This window comes from Myotis brandtii, unplaced genomic scaffold (assembly GCF_000412655.1).
Source record: "Myotis brandtii unplaced genomic scaffold, ASM41265v1 scaffold237, whole genome shotgun sequence".
Classification (NCBI taxonomy): Eukaryota; Metazoa; Chordata; class Mammalia; order Chiroptera; family Vespertilionidae; genus Myotis; species Myotis brandtii.
The window spans coordinates 4,375,235-4,393,637 of NW_005358943.1; the positions used below are offsets into that span (position 1 = coordinate 4,375,235).

The window sequence follows — 18,403 nt, forward strand, 5'->3', positions numbered from 1 at the left end:
GTTCTGGATTATTCATAGATTGCTGACTTTCTGGATTGATTGTGCAAGCCCCTCCTTTTATTGATGTCCACCTTCTGTTGACAGACATCTACCCTGGGAAAGAAATGAGATGAAACTCTCTTTCTCTTCATTGTAAAAAGCATTTGAATTCCTAAGGTGTGATAAGGCCACCCAGCCATCCACAGTCAAGGTACACATTTTCATGGAGGATGTTCCCACTCTTGAATAAATTAAAACAATTTTTTTCTTTTAATTTAAACTTTCTTCTATAACTGTTTTCTTGTTACTTAAAAGCTAGTTTTTTTTTTTTTTGAAACTGCTTCCAGAGCTTTTCAAGCTGTATATGTCCTTGGAATGAATTTATAAATAAGAATTGAGCCCGGCGGGTGTGACTCAGTGGTTTAGCATCGAACTATGAACCAGGAATTCACAGTTTGATTCCAGGTCAGGCCACATGCCTGGGTTGTGGGCTTGATCCCCAGTACGGGGTGTGTAGGAGGCAGCCGATCAATGATTCTCTCTCATCATTGATGTTTCTATCTCTCTCCCTCTCCCTTCCTCTCTGAATCAGTAAGAATATATTTTAAAGAGAGCATATTTTAAAGAGAGAGAGAGAAGAGTGTATATGTTTGTAAATAAGAAAACATGTATTTGATGCTCTTAGAAAGTCTTATTTTCTTTCATTAAAGCTTGTGCAGTATAGGGAACTCCATAGATTTTCTCAATTTGAAGAAAGTTAGAGGGAAAGGTACTAATTCAGAGTTCCTTGGGAAAATGTATCACTTACATATTTTTTAATGTTTTTTTTAAATCAAAAACTGAAATATTTTCTATTCAGAAAATATATTTGGGTCTAAAATCTTCTATAATTTTAACCCTAAAATATCAATTTAAATATTTTAAAAATGGTTGGGATGTTTGTTTTTTTAAATAAGTTAGGTTACTGGAGTTCTACATGTTACTGGATCACCTGGGGTAATTTTCTGATTGAAAAATTAAGAATTATAGTCAGAGGGAAGGACATTAGAATTTTAAAAGAACATATTCAATTTACTTTAGAAGCCAAACCTCTCTTATCATGTGACTTGTTTTGTATGTCTGTTAAACTATATTATCACATAATCATTGCTGCTATTGGGAGAAATAGTGACAGTTGATTCAGGTCATTTGAATGTCCACTGTCTGTTTTAATTTGTATGTTCGTTTTGACTCTGTCATATGCTTAATCTTCAGTGGGAGTCATGAGAACCTATTATTTTTGCCTGCTCCCTCCTTTACGTTGGAAATATTCTTTTTACCCAGAGGGACCTTAACTTTGATGTAAGGGATTGTTTCCATTGCCAACTTTTTTCTTCCTTGCCAAGTAAGAGAGTTGTGAACTCTTCAGTGATGCCTTCCACAGGATATTTGCAGATGTGGTTGGGAAAAGTCATTTCATCCCCGACCTTTGCATGTCAGGTGCTGGGGTGCCCGGGTGCCACCTGGCCTGCGCCCTGGCTCTCCCGCCCTCCGATCGCCATGGCGATCACAGGGCGGCAGAGTTTCATTTTTTTTCAGAGAGGTATAAATTATTTAAGAATTAAAGCTATGTGCACATGGCCAAAAAAAAAAGAAAGAAAAAAAAAATCGGCTCCACCAGTCCCACCTTCCCACCCGTCCCGGCAGGGACTGACAGCAAAGCTCCTCTCCATCCCGAGCCCTCCAGCCCCGTGCAGACGGAGCCCCCCGGGCGAGAGCCGAGCAACATGGACCTGAGGGCTGTGCACCTGGAGCAACTGCAGAGGGAGAGGGGCAGGCAGGAGCAGCAAGCCAAGGAGGGCCCATGGGCCACGGGCCCGGGGCTGCGGAAGTTACCAGAAAAGAAAAAGAAGAAAGATGCAAAAGGACCCTCGGCTCTGGATCTGCCCTCCACAGAAGACTTCGACACCCTGGTCTCGGCCCCATGAAGGCTGATAACACCTGTGGCCTCGCCAAGTGCCAGGTCAGCATCATGACTCTGGGCCAGCTCTGCCCACACTGCAGCCACCACTACTGCCTAAGCCACTGCCAGCCCGAGATCCATGGCTGTGGGGAGCGGGCCCGCGCCCATGTCCGGCAGAGAATCAGCCGGGAGGGAGTGCTGTACGCCGGCAGTGGGGCCAAGGATCGGTCCCTGGACCCCACCAAGAGGGCCCAGCTGCAGAGGAGCCTGGATAAGAAGCTGGGCGAGCTGAGCAGCCAGACAAGGAGCAAAAGGAGGGAGAAGGAGATGTGAGCCGGCCCTCACACCCTCCGGCCTTGTCTTTGCAAATGCAGGTGGGGGCAAGCAGCCGTCCCTGGTGCTTTCTGTGCCTTGTAGATGCTCCAGTGACGTGACCAGGGCTGCATGGGCAAGCGAGGGGCCTGTGGGAGGGGGTGGGTCCTAGGGCCCAGCATGCCCTGCCTTGCGCTGGGATGGGGGCGGGCTGCAGTGGCTGTTCCCTGGACCTTCCTGGGAGAGAGCCACCCCAGGTCTCAGCTTTGCTGGCACCAGGGCCCCCTGGGGCTCTCCGAGGTCCCTCGCCAACTGCTTTAAGAGAACCTTTAAAGAGGTTCCGGGAGTCCGGGGTTGCCGCCTGGCCTGCGCCCGGCTCTCCGATGGCAATCACCGGCTGGGGGGTGGGGAAAGGCCGCCTTTGCCCGCCCCCCAGCTCTTCCCTGCCGCCTGGGTTGCCGGTCACCATTCTTCTTCATTCCCCTTTCGCCTCCCATCATTGCTCGTATGCAAATTAACCGCCATCTTTGTTGGCGGTTACCGCCATCTTTCTTGGCAGTTAATTTGCATATTGCCCTGATTAGCCCATGAAAAGTGTAGCGGAGGTACGGTTAATTACCCTTTTTGTCTTTTATTAGATAGGATAATCTGACAAAAATTTTACCTTGCTAGTATTAATATATTAGTGAAATTATTTTATCATTTGTACTGCTTACATAAACTAACTAAACACATATTTTGCCCACATACATATTCACAGAAAATTTTAAATTAGAACAGAAAGAAAAAAAACTAAAAAAATTATCACATTACCACATGTAAAATCTTTATATTTCCTTTAAGTCTTTTACTAAGTGATATTCAATTTATTTTTTATTTTTTATCTTCAGCCAAGGATATGTTTATTGATTTTAGAGAGAGAAGACGAAGGGGGGTGGGAGTGGGGGAGAGAGAGAGAGAGAGACAGACAGACAGATAGACACGTGAGAGAGAAACACCGATCAGTTGCCTCCTGTATGTGCCCAGACCAGGGATCAAACAAGGAATCCAGGAATCAACCCTTTTGGTGTATGAGAAGAAACTCCAACCAACTGACCCACCCAGCCAGGGCAGTCAATTCTTTTACTACTATTGCTACTGCAATTTTATATCTAATATATTTTCAAAAATTATAAACTAAGCTTCTGAATGTATTCATGAGGCCTAATAAAAAGCTCCTCCAGAGAATTTCTTCTATCTAGTATATATACATCACTTTAAAAAATGGTATCTATTTTTAAAGTTCCTTTCAGAAAGTAGTCACTTCTAAAGGAGACCCCAAACCTTCCAACTTATTTAAGCCCACTCACAAAGCCTAAACAATCACCTGTGATTCCCAAAATGAAGATTTTCCTCAGGACTTAGTTATTTATGATTATTAACACCCAAGGATAGAACAGAATGATTTTATATTCTTAATATGGATTTATCTTTCTGTGACTAAAATATTTCATGCAATTTTTTCAAGAAAGGTATGTAAAAAGATGTTTTTTATACCCCAACTTATACAAGAATCTTTCATTTTTAATTTAGTCAGACTACCTAGTAGATATTCTATGAATTGTTTTGTATGTAACATAATACTATTTTTATTTAAAAATGAAAACTAATTAAAAAATTATTTTTTTAAATTTCTTTTTGTTTGCTATGTACAGGCGAATGTCTACAAGGATAAATACCAACATAAAAGTGGTTACCTCTACAAAGTAGGATCAGCAGACCTTGAGGGAGAATATACAGAGAAGGACTTCATTTTCATATCATATACATCTATAGTATTCAAACACTTTTAAAAAAAGAATTTTATCACTTGAAAAAGTAAACTATTAGCAGAGAACGAAAACCAAAGTTTTGAACATGGGCTTACCTATTGTCATTTATTATTCTTAAAAAAAAAAATCAAAGAACAGTCTTTTTGTTGTTTTAATCTAGGAAAAAAACAATTTTTTCTAAATTATAATTCTAAATATCTGCCATCATATGTCTAAGATTGAATTCCTATTTTGGCAAGTACTCTGTGATTCTTTTTTTAAAGGCTATGAACAGCCCGGCTGGCATGGCTCAATGGTTGAGCATTGACCTATGAACCAGGAGGTTATGGTTCGATTCCCGGTCAGGGCACATGTCCGGGTTGCAGGCTCGATCCCCAGTGTGGGGCATGCAGGAGGCAGCCAATCAATGATTCTCCTCAACATTGACGTTTCTATCTCTCTCTCTCCCTTTTCCTTCCTCTCTGAAATCACTGTTGGGATTCAGACACACTGGACCTTGTTTAGCAAAGTGGATTAATATATTGAAGGAATAACTTACAACAAATATTACTTAACGAGAGGCCCAGCGTGCAAAATCGCATGGCCCCGCCCACCCATGTGCACCTCACCAGGCCTGCGCCCGCCCGCTACCACCTCTGCTGTAATCGGGGGCCTGTGGGCTGCAGGGGAGGGACTGAGAGGTGCTCCATGCATTTCATGGTGACGGTCGTTTGGTCGTTTTGGTTGTGACGACCCTGGCCTTTATTATTATGATTATGATACTTATGACAAGTGAGATAGCAGCCTTTCTTCAGTGACTAAAAAACTATTTAAGAAGTACTAAGTATATAATTTCTGAGGCTCTATTATGGGTTAAGCTGTGTATATTCAAATCTCATATACTACATCCAAACCGCAAATATCTCAGAATGTGACCTTATTTGCAAATAGGTAGATGCAGAGGTAATTAGTTTATATGAGGTCATACTGAAATAAGGGTGGTCCTCAATCCAATGTATCCTTGTAAAAGGGGAGATTTGGATACAGACACAAACAGGTATAGACAGAGTCACATGAAAATAAAGCTAGAGATCAGGGTGATGCATTTGCAAGGCAAGGAACACTCATAACTGTCAGTAAACAAACTATCAGAAACCGGAAGAGACACATGGAACAGATTCTTCCTCATACCTCACAGAAAGAACCAGTCCTGCCAACACCTTGATCTACAACTTTCAGCCTCCAGAACTATGAAACAATATGTTTCTGTTATTTAAGCCACCCAGTTAATGGCACCACTTTTATGGCAGTCCTAGGAAACTAACAGAGGCTCCTCTTACTTCTAAAATTTAGAAGTTAGATATATTTTATTGTCAAGTTCAAAAATGTATCACAAACAATAAGTTATAAAATGCATATGCAAAAAAAATTCATATACAATTCAAGTCAGTGTACAAACCTGTAGTTCAGTAAGAACTGTTTTATGCCTCTTATTACATTCGATCTTTTCCACTCGTGTTTTCAATTCTGCCAAAGTCTTATCAAATACAGCACACTGTAGTGCACGCAATTTTTCTTCCAGCAACCACTGTACAACCTAAATAAATACATATTTCTTTGTTACAAGCAAAGAAGGCATTTCAGCAAGCACTGAACAGTAAATATCCCTAAGTACTATGTAAAACTACGTTAATGAAAAAAACAGGCTGGGATCCATAACACAATGGATGCGCTGAAATCCTCTACTTCTACATATATGATATCTACTGAAAAAGAATAATATATGAAAAAAGTAGAAAATTTTCAGAGGGTGAAATTTAAAAATAATTTGAAATAGAAGTTTTATTATTTTCGTCCCATACACTCAATCATAATTTAAAGGACACAAATTAAAGAACAAGATTTTTAAATTCTAATCTGTTCCAGATATTTTTGTGAGATACTTATAGTGCACTATAAAATTCCTGTAAAACATTTCTAAATGCATACTCATAATTTCCATTTTTATCTCTTTATGGACCCATAACAAAGAGGAAACATGGTACATGTCCATGAATCATACTTGAATGACACTGTTCAAGAGAAGTAAACTCTCAATACACATAAAAGTTTTCAAAATTCTTTCACAGAGCTATCTTCATATTTCTAACAGCTCTATAAGAAACACTAAATAAACATTATTTATCTTCATATGACAAATAAAAAAAACTGAAAGAAAAAAGCTACTTTTCTTACTGCCTCACTATTCCTTTTCCTAGTATGGATATTTATATTTATCTTAGTGGAAGCATACTGGTCTAAAAACTAGATTATTTATAAGTTTTATCATTAAATTGATAAGAACTTGAAAAATTAATTTCACCTGAGTTGCATATTCCTCTCTTAAAAAAGAATTTGTCATAAACATTGGTGTAAACATTTTGAAAATATATTAAATAATGCATATTTTCAGTTCTATGTATAGTTTAGCAGATTGGGGGGATGTCAAAATCTGAACTTTACTCTCTCTCCCTAGTCCTTGGAAAGCCTTATCTCTACCATTTTTAATACTAAGTCTAAAGTACATAATAAAAATTTAGAATGTAGGGACTTATAACCATGAAACCAGCTTATTATAAAGATTAAAATAGTAACATATAAGACTAATGTTTCTATTATAATAAAGTTCAATATAGCAGAAAAGATAAAATCTGAAAACTAACAATTTTGTTACTAAAGTAAATAAAAGACATCATCAAATCTCCCTTCCAATTTGATAATTACTACCCTATCTAAAATAAATTATGTAGCTTTAAAAAGAGAAATTTTAAAATTAAATTATTAAAAATAATAAGCTCAACCACTTTAAGTTCTCTTTTTCTGTGACCTGAATATTTCAGTAAAATACAAAAAAAATTTTTCAAGACCTAGAAAAATAAAGATGGTGGTGCTTTTTACTTAATATGATTTTAAATTTATAATCTATAACACCTTTTGCAGCTTCTGGTTAATATCTCCTTTGGCTGTAATCTTTACTTGAAATTCTGCCTCATATTCTTCTTCCATGTATCGACGACGTTTGGACTGTACATTGTCCATGTCCTCAGATTTAGAACGTTTTCTTCTGGAAAATTCAACTGAGGACAAAAAGCATAATGATCTGTCAGGTGTTTTTTATTATATAACTTAATGCCAATTCTCCATCCTAAGCAAAATATTATTTCTAGCTATCACAATAGCATTATAAATCAATTATTTTATGAATTACTTTTGAGATCAGAAAAATAGACAGGTAGCTTTTAGCTTTCAACTTGAAATGATTTTCAATATGCTAAAAAAGAATTCCTAATGGCTAAGCAAGGTACACTATAAATACAGAATATCTTATCATTGAAATCTTCCTATTAAGATGGAGAATCACTTAAAAATGTGATTATGAAATGAGAAGAAATAATCTTATACTGATTCCCATTGCTAAATATTATAGTGAACACTAATCCTCTGACAACATACAGTATTCAGTCTCTGTCACAGATTTTTAACAACTGTGTGCAGCTTTAACTATTTAATTCTTCTTCCTCAGTAAATATTTCCCTCAGTAAATCTAGAAAAAAACTCCTACTTAAATATCAGCCTTAGGCAAATAACATTATAAATGTTATTCTTTTTTTAAAAAATAATAGTCATTCTTAACATATCCTAATGAATTTCAAATATATAAAAATAATAAAATTAATGACAATTATAAAAGTATATTTGGTAAAGAATAAATATTCAAAGATCTTCACTTAAAAAATTTCTATTTCAAATAGTGTTAATATTCATGAGCTCATAAGCAAATTTTAACTGGTTTCTTTTTCAATACATAAAAAGTGAACCCCTGGCCAGGTGGCTCAGTTGGTTGGAGTGTCACCCCATACACCAAAAGGTTGTGTGTTCAATTCCCAGTCAAGGCACATGCTTAGGCTGCGGGTTCAATCCTCTGTCAGGGTATGCATGGGAGGCAGGCTATCAATGTTTCTCTCTCACATTGATGTTTCTCTTTCTTTTTCTCTCTCCCAACATCCCTTACTCTCTCAAAAAAATCAATGAAAACATAATCTTGGGTGAGGATTTTGAAAAATCAAGTGAAAATATTAAATCTTTACACTTATTAAAGGCAAATGCCTTCATGTGACCACACCTACCAGTCTCCACTTTATTCTCTATCCATATCTGTGCCTATTTTTAAAATCCAGTTATACTCTATAACAGTGATGGCGAACCTTCTGAGCTCGGCGTGTCAGCATTTTGAAAAACCCTAACTTAACTCTGGTGCCGTGTCACATATAGAAATTTTTTGATATTTGCAACCATAGTAAAACAAAGATTTATATTTTTGATATTTATTTTATATATTTAAATGCCATTTAACAAAGAAAAATCAACCAAAAAAATGAATTCGCGTGTCACATCTGACACGCGTGTCATAGGTTCACCATCACTGCCATGACTTCACTTATAATCGTAACTTTAAGTCATACATAGAGAGCAGTATGAAGGGATAGTTACAGAATCCAGGTTTCCTAACTTGTAGTCCAATGATCTTCCTATAAACTTAATAATACTCAGTCCCATCATTTCCCACAAAGTTTAAGAACCTTAAGGAGACTGAGACACATACTTCCATTCACTAATATCATCCCAGAAAAAATCCTTATAGTCTCATGCTTTAAACATAAATCTAAAACAATTTCTCTCAAGATATTCAGATAGTATCTAAATATTAAGCTTAAATCTTTCTTATGGAACAAGAGAAAGTATAAATAAAATAAAACACTCAAGTTTATAAAATAATTAATCTTTTCAAAGATCCTTAGCCATCAACAAAATGATTTAACGGTGGCTTACTTAAATTGCAAAATTTTATAATCATCTCAGGGACATGAAAGTATAGTCCACAGTCTTCAAACTAGAATGAATGATTTATTATTTTTCAAACCAGTTCAGTTTTTTTGTACATGCTTACTTTTCTTAGAAGTTCTTTCATCTTCATGTATTACTACTTGCTCTTCTTCCTCTGGTTTCCTGTCCTTTTCATTATTTTGTACCTCTGTAACTAAAAAGAGAACAGAAAACATTACTTCCATTAGAATTCATAGCAGCACAAGAAAATTTACACTTTTGGTATAAATATTCAGTTAATAATTGTTTATGAAATCAGTCTCAAGATATGAAATTTTAGGAATTAAAAGGGAGCATGGCCGAAACCCGTTTGGCTCAGTGGATAGAGCGTCGGCCTGCGGACTGAAAGGTCCCAGGTTTGATTCCGGTCAAGGGCATGTACCTGGGTTGCGGGCACATCCCCAGTAGGAGATGTGCAGGAGGCGGCTGATCGATGTTTCTCTCTCATTGATGTTTCTAGCTCTCTATCTCTCTCCCTTCCTCTCTGTAAAAAATCAATAAAATATATTTATAAAAAAAAAAAAAAAAGGGGGGAGCATGAACTGGTAGAAATGAATGACCAAGTCCACTTTCAAGTGTTCCTACAAATTCATAATAATCTCTTAACATGGACAAAAATTAATAGTACAGATTTTTTAAAATAAATACTCCTACTTAGTAATTTACTGTCAGCCACAGATTACTAAAATATATTAAGAACTACCATAAAGCAATTTGACTCCTTACATTTAATTACTAAAACTAAAAAAGGGATTGTGACTATTACAAACCACTGGCAAACTACTGCCAAAACACCTAATTATTTTGACCAGACAGGTTGAACCATTGTTATTCAATGGTTATGGGACAGTTCATAAAGGAGGAATGGAAAAGCTATCCTAAAAATAATGATCATTTTACTTAAAAGTAATAGCTACTTTGATACCAGTCCCAACAACCAAGCTAGGTGCTTAACATATATTATTTCATATACTCGGTATAAGTTTACACTATACACAGTATTTTTGTCATCATATAGATGAGGAAAGTAAAGTTCAGATAAGTTGTTTTCACTAGAGGCATTTAAAATACAACAATTAAAGAGTGCTACCCAAAAATATTGTTAAAAGTGTCTATACAATTTCACTGCTATAACAAAATCCCAGAGGTACCACAAATAGCCTTTGGCCAATCAACCTATATCTCATCTACTAACCAATCATTAAATGGGAGAGAAGAACAAATCACAAATATGTTTGGGCTTCCATTTTATCCCCCTTTACATCACTGCAACTGGCTCTCCAGTCGCTTCAATAAGGCATGCTGTTTAATCATATTCTGCTACCAAAATAAAATAAGCAATCACAAGGTGCACTATATAAAAATTTTGATATGGCATTTCTTATGCAAACACCAGGGTTTTCATCCCAACAGCGCTGTGGGTAGAAAGTCAAGTTAAAAAAACTTAAAAGACCTTTTAAGCGAAAATAGGCAAAGACCAGAATCACTGATGAACCTATTAAAGCTCTTAAAAATACAATTTTCACACTAATAAAACAATAAAGTTGTAAAATGTGACTATAGTAAAACAAAGCAAAATAAAACAAAAAAGCTAGCACAGTATATATATAGATTAAAACTATTTTTAAACTTTAAAATAAATGAGTATTAGAATATTAACTTTCCATTTATCATCCTATGCTCATTAGAAATGTTTTTAAAATCTCATGCCTCAATCCTAGTTTCAATTAAATGAAAATTTATTTTGCTCCCTTGTGGCTACAAACTCATTACAAAGCATTTTTTTCTATATACAGTAGTATTTAGTTTTCCAAATATTTCTGATTTTAATACTGAAAATGATGACTCCTGAGTTTCCTAGTCCCCAGTTTCCAGACACACGGGTAAACTGGGTTGTTTGAAATGAAGGTTTATAGTCTTTGTTGAGCAAATCATCTTATCACCCAAAGAACAAAATTAGCCATGGCTCCAATTAGGGCAAGCCAGATAATCTAGAACACAGCAGAGGCAATTGGCCTGGTTTAGTCTACCTCTTTTATGCATATATTAGCTCCCTCTTGTCTTACAGGTATATCAAGCTTAGCTTAAGATTCTTTCATTTTACTCAAAACCTCCTCCTATCACCTAATTTCCATTTTCCATATATGCTTAGAAGATATGCCTGGATTCTCACCCCTTAAAATACTCATTAGGATTTTAGAATAGACACATAGAATTAAAATTTATACTCTAGTTTTATTTAAAGAACTCTGGATAAGAATAATGGTATTAACAGATTCTACAGAAAGGAGTAAGGCCCTATATTTCTTTAATTTTTTTGTTCCTAAAGTCTCAAGAGAATCTGAGTGCACCTCCTTCAACCCAGGATAATAAACAAAGGCCCATGTACATACATTTTTATATATAATTTAAAGCAGTTCCTGAGACTTCTGAAACTCATCTGAATGCTTAAAACTGCCTTCATTCACAGATAGTTTCTGCTGTAATTCTTCTGGTATTGAGTATAGCCTCATTACAAACTGCCATGTTTTAATAAACAGTTCTAAGTGTGGAATTCTTTCAATCAGACTAGACCTGCAATTTTCAACCAGTGTGGTGCAGCATACTGGTGTACTACAAGAATTTTTAAAACATGCAATGCCTGCCCTGGCTGGTACTTCACAATGGTTAGAGAGTAAACACACGGACAGGAGGGTCCCAGGTTTGATTCACAGTTAATGGCACATACCTGGGTTGCAGGTTCAATCCCCACCCCACAGTTGGCATTCGAGAGACAACCAATCTATGTGTCTCACATATCGATATTTCTCCCTCCCTCTCTCCCTCCCCTTCCTCCCTCCCTTTCTCCCACTATAAAAATCAATGGGGAAAATATCCTTGGGTGAGGATTAAAACTCTCAGCAAACTGGAAATAGAGGGATCATATCTTAACATAATAAAGGCCATATATGACAAACCTACAACCAACATCATACTCAATAGGCAAAAACTAAAGCCATTTCCCCTAGGAACAGGAACAAGACAGGGATGCCTACTTTCACCACTCTTATTCAACATAGTGCTGGAAGTGCTAGCCACAGAGATCAGACAAGAAGAAATAAAAGGCATCCAAATTGGAAAGGAGGAAGTAAATCTCTCATTATTCATGATACAATATCAATATCAGATACATGATATTGTACATAGAAAACCCTAAAGATTCCACCAAAAAACTCCTAGATTTAAATGAATTTGGCAATGTAGCTGGATACAAAATTAACACCCAGAAATCAACGGCATTTTTATACCCCAATAATGAATTCTCAGAAAGAGAAATTAAACAAACAATCCCAATTACCATTGGAACAAAAAAATTAATAAGTTTAGGAATAAATTTAACCAACAAGGTAAAAGACTTGTACTCGGAAAACTACAGGACATTGAAAAAAAGACATAGAGGAAGATATAAACAAGTGGAAGAATATACCATGTTCATGGATTGGTAGAATTAACATCATTAAAATGTTGCTACCCAAAGCAATCGATTCAATGTAATCCCTATTAAATTACCAATGGCATAATTCACATCTAGAACACACATTCCAAAAGTTTATATGGAACCAAAAAAGACTCTGAATAGCCGCAGCAATCTTGAGAAAGAAAAAGAAAGTTGGGAGGATCACAATACCAGATATCAAGTTATACTACAAAGCCACTGTAATTAAAACAGGATGGTACTGACATAAGAACAAAGAGATCAGTGGAACAGAACAGAGACCTCAAAAAACAACATTAGACAAAAGAGGCAAGAGCATACAATGGAGTCAAGATAGTCTCTTCAATAAATGGTGTTGGGAAAATTGGACAGACACATGCAAAAAAATTAAACTAGATCACCAACTTACACCATACACAAGAAAAAAAATCAAAATGGATAAAAGACTGAATGTGAAACCATAAAAATCCTAGAAGAAACCATAGGCACCAAAATCTCAGACATCTCTTGTAGCAATATATTTGAGGATACATCTAGGGGCAACGGAAACTAAGGAGAAAATAAACAAATGGGACTACATCAAAATAAAAAGCTTCTTCATAGCAAAAGAAACCATCAACAAAAAGCAAAGCGAGCCTACTGTATGGGAGAACATATTTGGCGTGATACATCTGATAAAGGGTTAATATCCAAAACATATAAGGAACTCAGACAATTTAACAAAGGGAAGACAAGCAATACAATTAAAAAGTGGGCATAAGACCTAAATAGACATTTCTCTAAAGAAGACATACAGGTGGCCAAGAGACATGAAAAAATGCTCAAAATCACTAATCATCAGAGAGGTGCAAATTAAAATGACAATGAGGTATCACCTCATTCCTCTCAGAATGGCTACCATCAATAAATCAATAAATGACAAGTGCTGGAGAGGATGTAGAGAAAAGGGAACACTAATACACTGCTGGTAGGAATGCAGACTGGTGCAGCCATTATGGAAAACAGTATGGAGTTCCCTCAAAAAATTAAATATGGAACTGCCATTTGACCCAGTGATCCCACTTCTAGGAATACAACCTAAGAAACCCAAACCGCCAATCAGAAAGAATGTATGAACCCCTATGTTCATAGGAGTATAATTTATAATAGCTAAGATCTTGAAACAGCCCAAGTACCTATCAGTAGATGAGTAGATAAAAAAGCTGTGGTACATTTATAACATGGAATACTATGCAGCTATAAAAAAGAAGAATCTCTGAGCCTTTGAGACAGCATGGAGGGACCTGGAGAGTATTATGCTAAGCGAAATAAGCCAGTCAGAGAAAGGTAAGTATCACAAGATTGCACTCATATGTGGAATCTAATGAATAAAAACTGTTGAACAAAATAGATCCAGAGACATAGAAGCATGAAACAGACTGTTGAATCTCAGAAGGAAGGTGAGGTGGGAAGAGATCAACCAAAGAATTTGTATGCATATCGCTATCAGAATGCTTTAGCCTTAGAATGAAGGTCCTCCTTGATATACATCTCTTATAGCACTAATTATTCATTCACTCCACAAATATTTACTGAGCCCTTACTATAACCCAAGAAGTATTTTGACTTGATGGTAGGGGCTTAGCATAGGAATAAAAGCTGTGAAGATGAATTCTAGATCTATTCTTAAGGTAAAGCCAACAGGACATCCTGATGGACTGGATATGGGATATGAAGGGGAAAAAATGGCTCCAAGGTTTCTGGGCTGAGCAGTAAGGACAAAGCTGCCAAAAAAAAGGAATAATCTTCCTTAAAATCCTGTTATACAGATAGTGAAAGGCAAGTATTTTCCTGAATACATCTTATATTCTCCTGTAAAAACCCAGAATACCAATTTAACATAATTACTGTATTCATAGCCTTGTATTTAATGCCCTGTGTTTTAATTATTGTCTACAACCTGAGGGAAAATACTAAATTTTATCTTTAAATTCCCAGAATCATAAAGAGCCTGGCTCTTTATGAATAAATGCTCTTTAGAAATAAAGTCATCATTTAATAATAAAAAATCTCTACCTCCAAAACCTGATAAAATATATTGGGTGGGAGAGAGGAATCTTCTGTGTCTCTGAGTTCTGCCTCATGTTTTCATTCTTTGAACAAACTAGGACCCAGAGGCTGTGTTTCATACTATAAAGTCACTCCTCTCAGAAAGCTCTAACACAGTGGTTCTCAACCTGTGGGTCAAGACCCCTTTGGGGATCGAACGACCCTTTCACAGGGGTCACCTAAGACCATCGGAAAACACATATATAATTACATATTGTTTTTGTGATTAATCACTATGCTTTAATTATATTCAATTTGTAACAATGAAATTGGGGGTCACCACAACATGAGGAACTGTATTAAAGGATCGCGGCATTAGGAAGGTTGAGAACCACTGCTCTAACAGCCTTGGGCAGGTATTAATAAAAGTCATTTAAACATTTTAAAGAGCACACTAACAGAATGCAAGAGAACACAAAGGGAGCAACTTCTGAAAGGAACTAAGAAAGTTTCATATATGAATATTTGAGTTTGACCACAAAAGCAAGTGGGATTTTTCTCATCTCTCCTTTCGCAGTGGTTCTTAACCTTGGCTGCACATGAGAATCACCTGGGAATCTTTTTAAAATCCTGATTTCTGGGCCTCATCCTCCGGAAATTCTGTTTCTTTGTTACTAATGTTGTGGCCTCACCCCATAACAAAGAAACAGAATTTCTGGAGGATGAGGCCCAGAAATCAGGATTTTAAAAAGATTCCCAGGTGATTCTAATGTGCAGCCAAGATTGAGAACCACTGTTCTAGAGATTTAGGTTATAGAGATCATTCAAAAGATGAGAGGGAAGAAAGAAGATTGGGTAAAATCAAGAGGGCTGTGGAAACAAATGGATGAGGTCTTCATCAAATAGATAACCAGGTTTCAAGGTTTCTGAAAACTTCCAGCAATGATGGTGTCATTCCCCAAAGAATATTAAAAGAAATCAGATGTTAATGGGAAAATTAATTGTAAAATGTGATTTGTAACACTTGAAGCAAATAAGCTAGTAGGTTTTTGTATTCTAAGTTATTTGGTTGCTAAGTGATAGCAAGAACAATTCCTAGGACTTTGATCAAGTATGCACTGACTTGAAATTGTTGTCTCATAGTGTTATTTTCTCTCTCTTCCTAAACATAAATACTTTAAGGCAGCGGTTCTCAACCTGTGGGTCGCGACCGCTTTGGGGGTCGCCTAAGACCATTGGAAAATACATATATAATTACATATTGTTTTTGTGATTAATCACTATGCTTTAATTATGTTCAATTTGTAACAATGAAAATACATCCTGCATATCAGATATTTACATTACGATTCATAACAGTAGCAAAATTACAGTTATGAAGTAGCAACGAAAATAATTTTATGGTTGGGGTTCACCACAACATGAGGAACTGTATTAAAGGGTCTCGGCGTTAGGAAGGTTGAGAACCACTGCCTTAAGGGCAAGGTGCATATTTTCTTCTTTAGCTCCCTTAGCGCTTCACACAATGCCATTCAAAGTGGATACTTTGTAATTCTGAATTCTGTGAAGTTAAGAATCTATCAAGTTAAAGATCATTCTAGCCATCATCATTCTCAACTTTCTCTGCAACTAAAAGAAATATGTCTTCATAAGAATGTTTTATTTAAGTTTATTAAAGCTAATCAAAAAATTAATGTAAGTAATATGCTAACCTGGAGAGCATGGCTCATTTTGTGACATAGCTTCAGACTCATCTTTTTCACCTGAAATATCCTCTTCATCAGAGAGAACCAAAAAGGCTTCTTTTGGCAAACTCTCACTACTTTCTTGTTTAGATGGTGAACCAAAAGAACCTTCCATCTTGTCTTCCAAATCCGGATTTGTTTCATCAATTGGAAGAAGACAAGATTTAGAAAAGCAAGTAAGTTCATCTTCAGCAGGTGCAAGCTTTTCCAAAATAGGAATAATTTCATCTGTCTCCATAGAATCTGTACTTTCTAATATATTCTCATTTTTGTCATCTTTTATAACATTTTCACTAATGGATTCTGCAAGGTCTGCAGAATTTTCACCTTCATTCTTTTCACTTTGGTCAATGTCCATACTGCTAGATATATCCTGCTCTCCAAGAACAGGTTCTGTGACAGCATCTTCCTCTACTTTTTCATTTTCAGGAGGTGGAGCAGAACAAACAATTGTATCAACTGCTTCTAGAGTTTCTTCAGCAGCATCAATATTACCATCAGCTTTTTTACTCTCATCAAATGAGAAAATTTCATCTAACTTTTCATCATCCCCATTTTGTTCAAGAAAATCATCACCTTTATTGCTACTAGGTTCTGTATTGTCAGTGTCAGGAACTGGCACACAAACTGGTACAGAACTCGATTCAAAAGTGGAATCAAAGGCTGATTCAGAAGTTGGTTTATCAGCAATTGGTTCATCAGAGATCAGATCACCAGAGGCCAGATCACCAGAGATCTGATCACCAGAGGTCAGATCACCGCAGGCTGGACCACCAGAAGCCAGATCACCAGAAGCTGCATCATCAGAGGCCCGTGTTCCAGAGGCCAGATCATCAGAAGCTGAATTCTCAGAGACTGGATCACTGGAGACTGGTTCACTGGAGACCAGTTCACCAGGGACTGGTTCACTGGAGACCAGTTCAACAGAGACTGGCTCCCCAGACATCAGTTCACCAGCGATCAGCTCACTGGAGTGTTGACTGGCAGCCATATCTGAGTTTTCAGTAGAGACCCGCTCATCCGAGACGGGTTCAGCAGAGGCCGGATCACCAGAGGCGGGATCACTAGAGGCAGGCTCATCAGAGGTTGGAATACCAGAAGTGGCATCACCAGAGGTGGGATCACTAGAGGTGGGATCACCAGAGGTTAATACTTCAGAGGCCGTATCTCCAGAGGCTGGCAGATCTCCAGTAGCCAAATCACCTGAAGGTGGATCACCAGGAGCTGGTTCAGTGGTCACTTTAGAGTTTAGTTCAGGAGTTTTACTACTAGGAGACAAAGATTCATGCTTTAAATCATCATCTGAATTGTTTTTTACATTAACATTTAAGATACAAGGTGTTTCTTTCCATTCTGATTTACTTTTCTCAGGATTAAAACAAAGTTCTTCAAGGCCATTCACCTCATCCTTGTCATTAATATAATCCATATTCTCCAAAGGTGAGGTTGGGTCCACATCTCCATTTTCATGATTGCCATTTAACAGCTTGACATCAGTTTTCAACAATTCTTCTTTGACCTTGTACACTGCATCCAGTTGTTGACGATCACTCACTCTCATTGTTTTTCGAGCCTTAAAGACTTTTTTCTGAGGTTCTTCTATACTATCCATTTTGAATCTTTAAAAAGAAAGAGAGAGACAAAGTTTAATAATTGAAACGAGAACCAAGATGGCATAGGTAAACGCCAATACTCACCGCCTCCCACAACCACATCAAAATTACAACTAAAATACAGAATCGCCATCATTCAGAACCACCTGAAATCTGGCTGAATGGAAGTCCTACAACTAGAGAAGTAAAGAAGAATGTACACTGAGATTGGTAGGAGAGGCGGAGGTATGGACCGGGCTGGTCAAACACCCACATGTGACATTTTTGTCATCGGAGAGATATCTAAACAGTGGAGGTCTCCTGTGAGGAGTAAGGGGTCCCAGCCCCACACCAGATCCCAACCCAGGGTTGCAGGGCTAGAAAGAGAAGTCTTCGTAACTTTGGGCTATAAAGACCAGCAGGGAATGTGGCTGCATAACATGGAGGCTGCTGGAGACCCAGACAGTTCCTCTTAAAGGGCTGGCAGATGGACTTACTCGGACTCACTACCTCTGAGGACCAGCACTAGCATAAAGGCTTGAGGGGATCCAGAGAAAAGTGGGGAGGAAATGGATTGTCTGGCATAGGAGCAACAACTTGGGGGCAGTTTTCTGCCA

General features: G+C 37.2%; 1 protein-coding gene across 3 annotated transcripts in view; it reads right to left on the bottom strand.

Annotated features, from left to right (window-relative positions):
- Positions 1-18,403, bottom strand: part of ATF7IP (activating transcription factor 7 interacting protein) — a 122,470-nt gene that overhangs the window by 43,578 nt on the left and 60,489 nt on the right. For 2 of the 3 annotated variants that reach the window (XM_014540190.1, XM_014540188.1), the window contains 4 exons: positions 16,162-17,813; positions 9,011-9,100; positions 6,994-7,139; positions 5,483-5,620 (listed from right to left, as the gene is read on the bottom strand). In XM_014540190.1, coding sequence (XP_014395676.1) covers positions 5,483-5,620; positions 6,994-7,139; positions 9,011-9,100; positions 16,162-17,806 — 2,019 coding nt within the window. In that variant the 5' untranslated portion in view covers positions 17,807-17,813. Of the gene's footprint in view, positions 1-5,482; positions 5,621-6,993; positions 7,140-9,010; positions 9,101-16,161; positions 17,814-18,403 lie in introns of those variants that run through there. The other variant, XM_014540189.1, reaches the window with a different exon arrangement.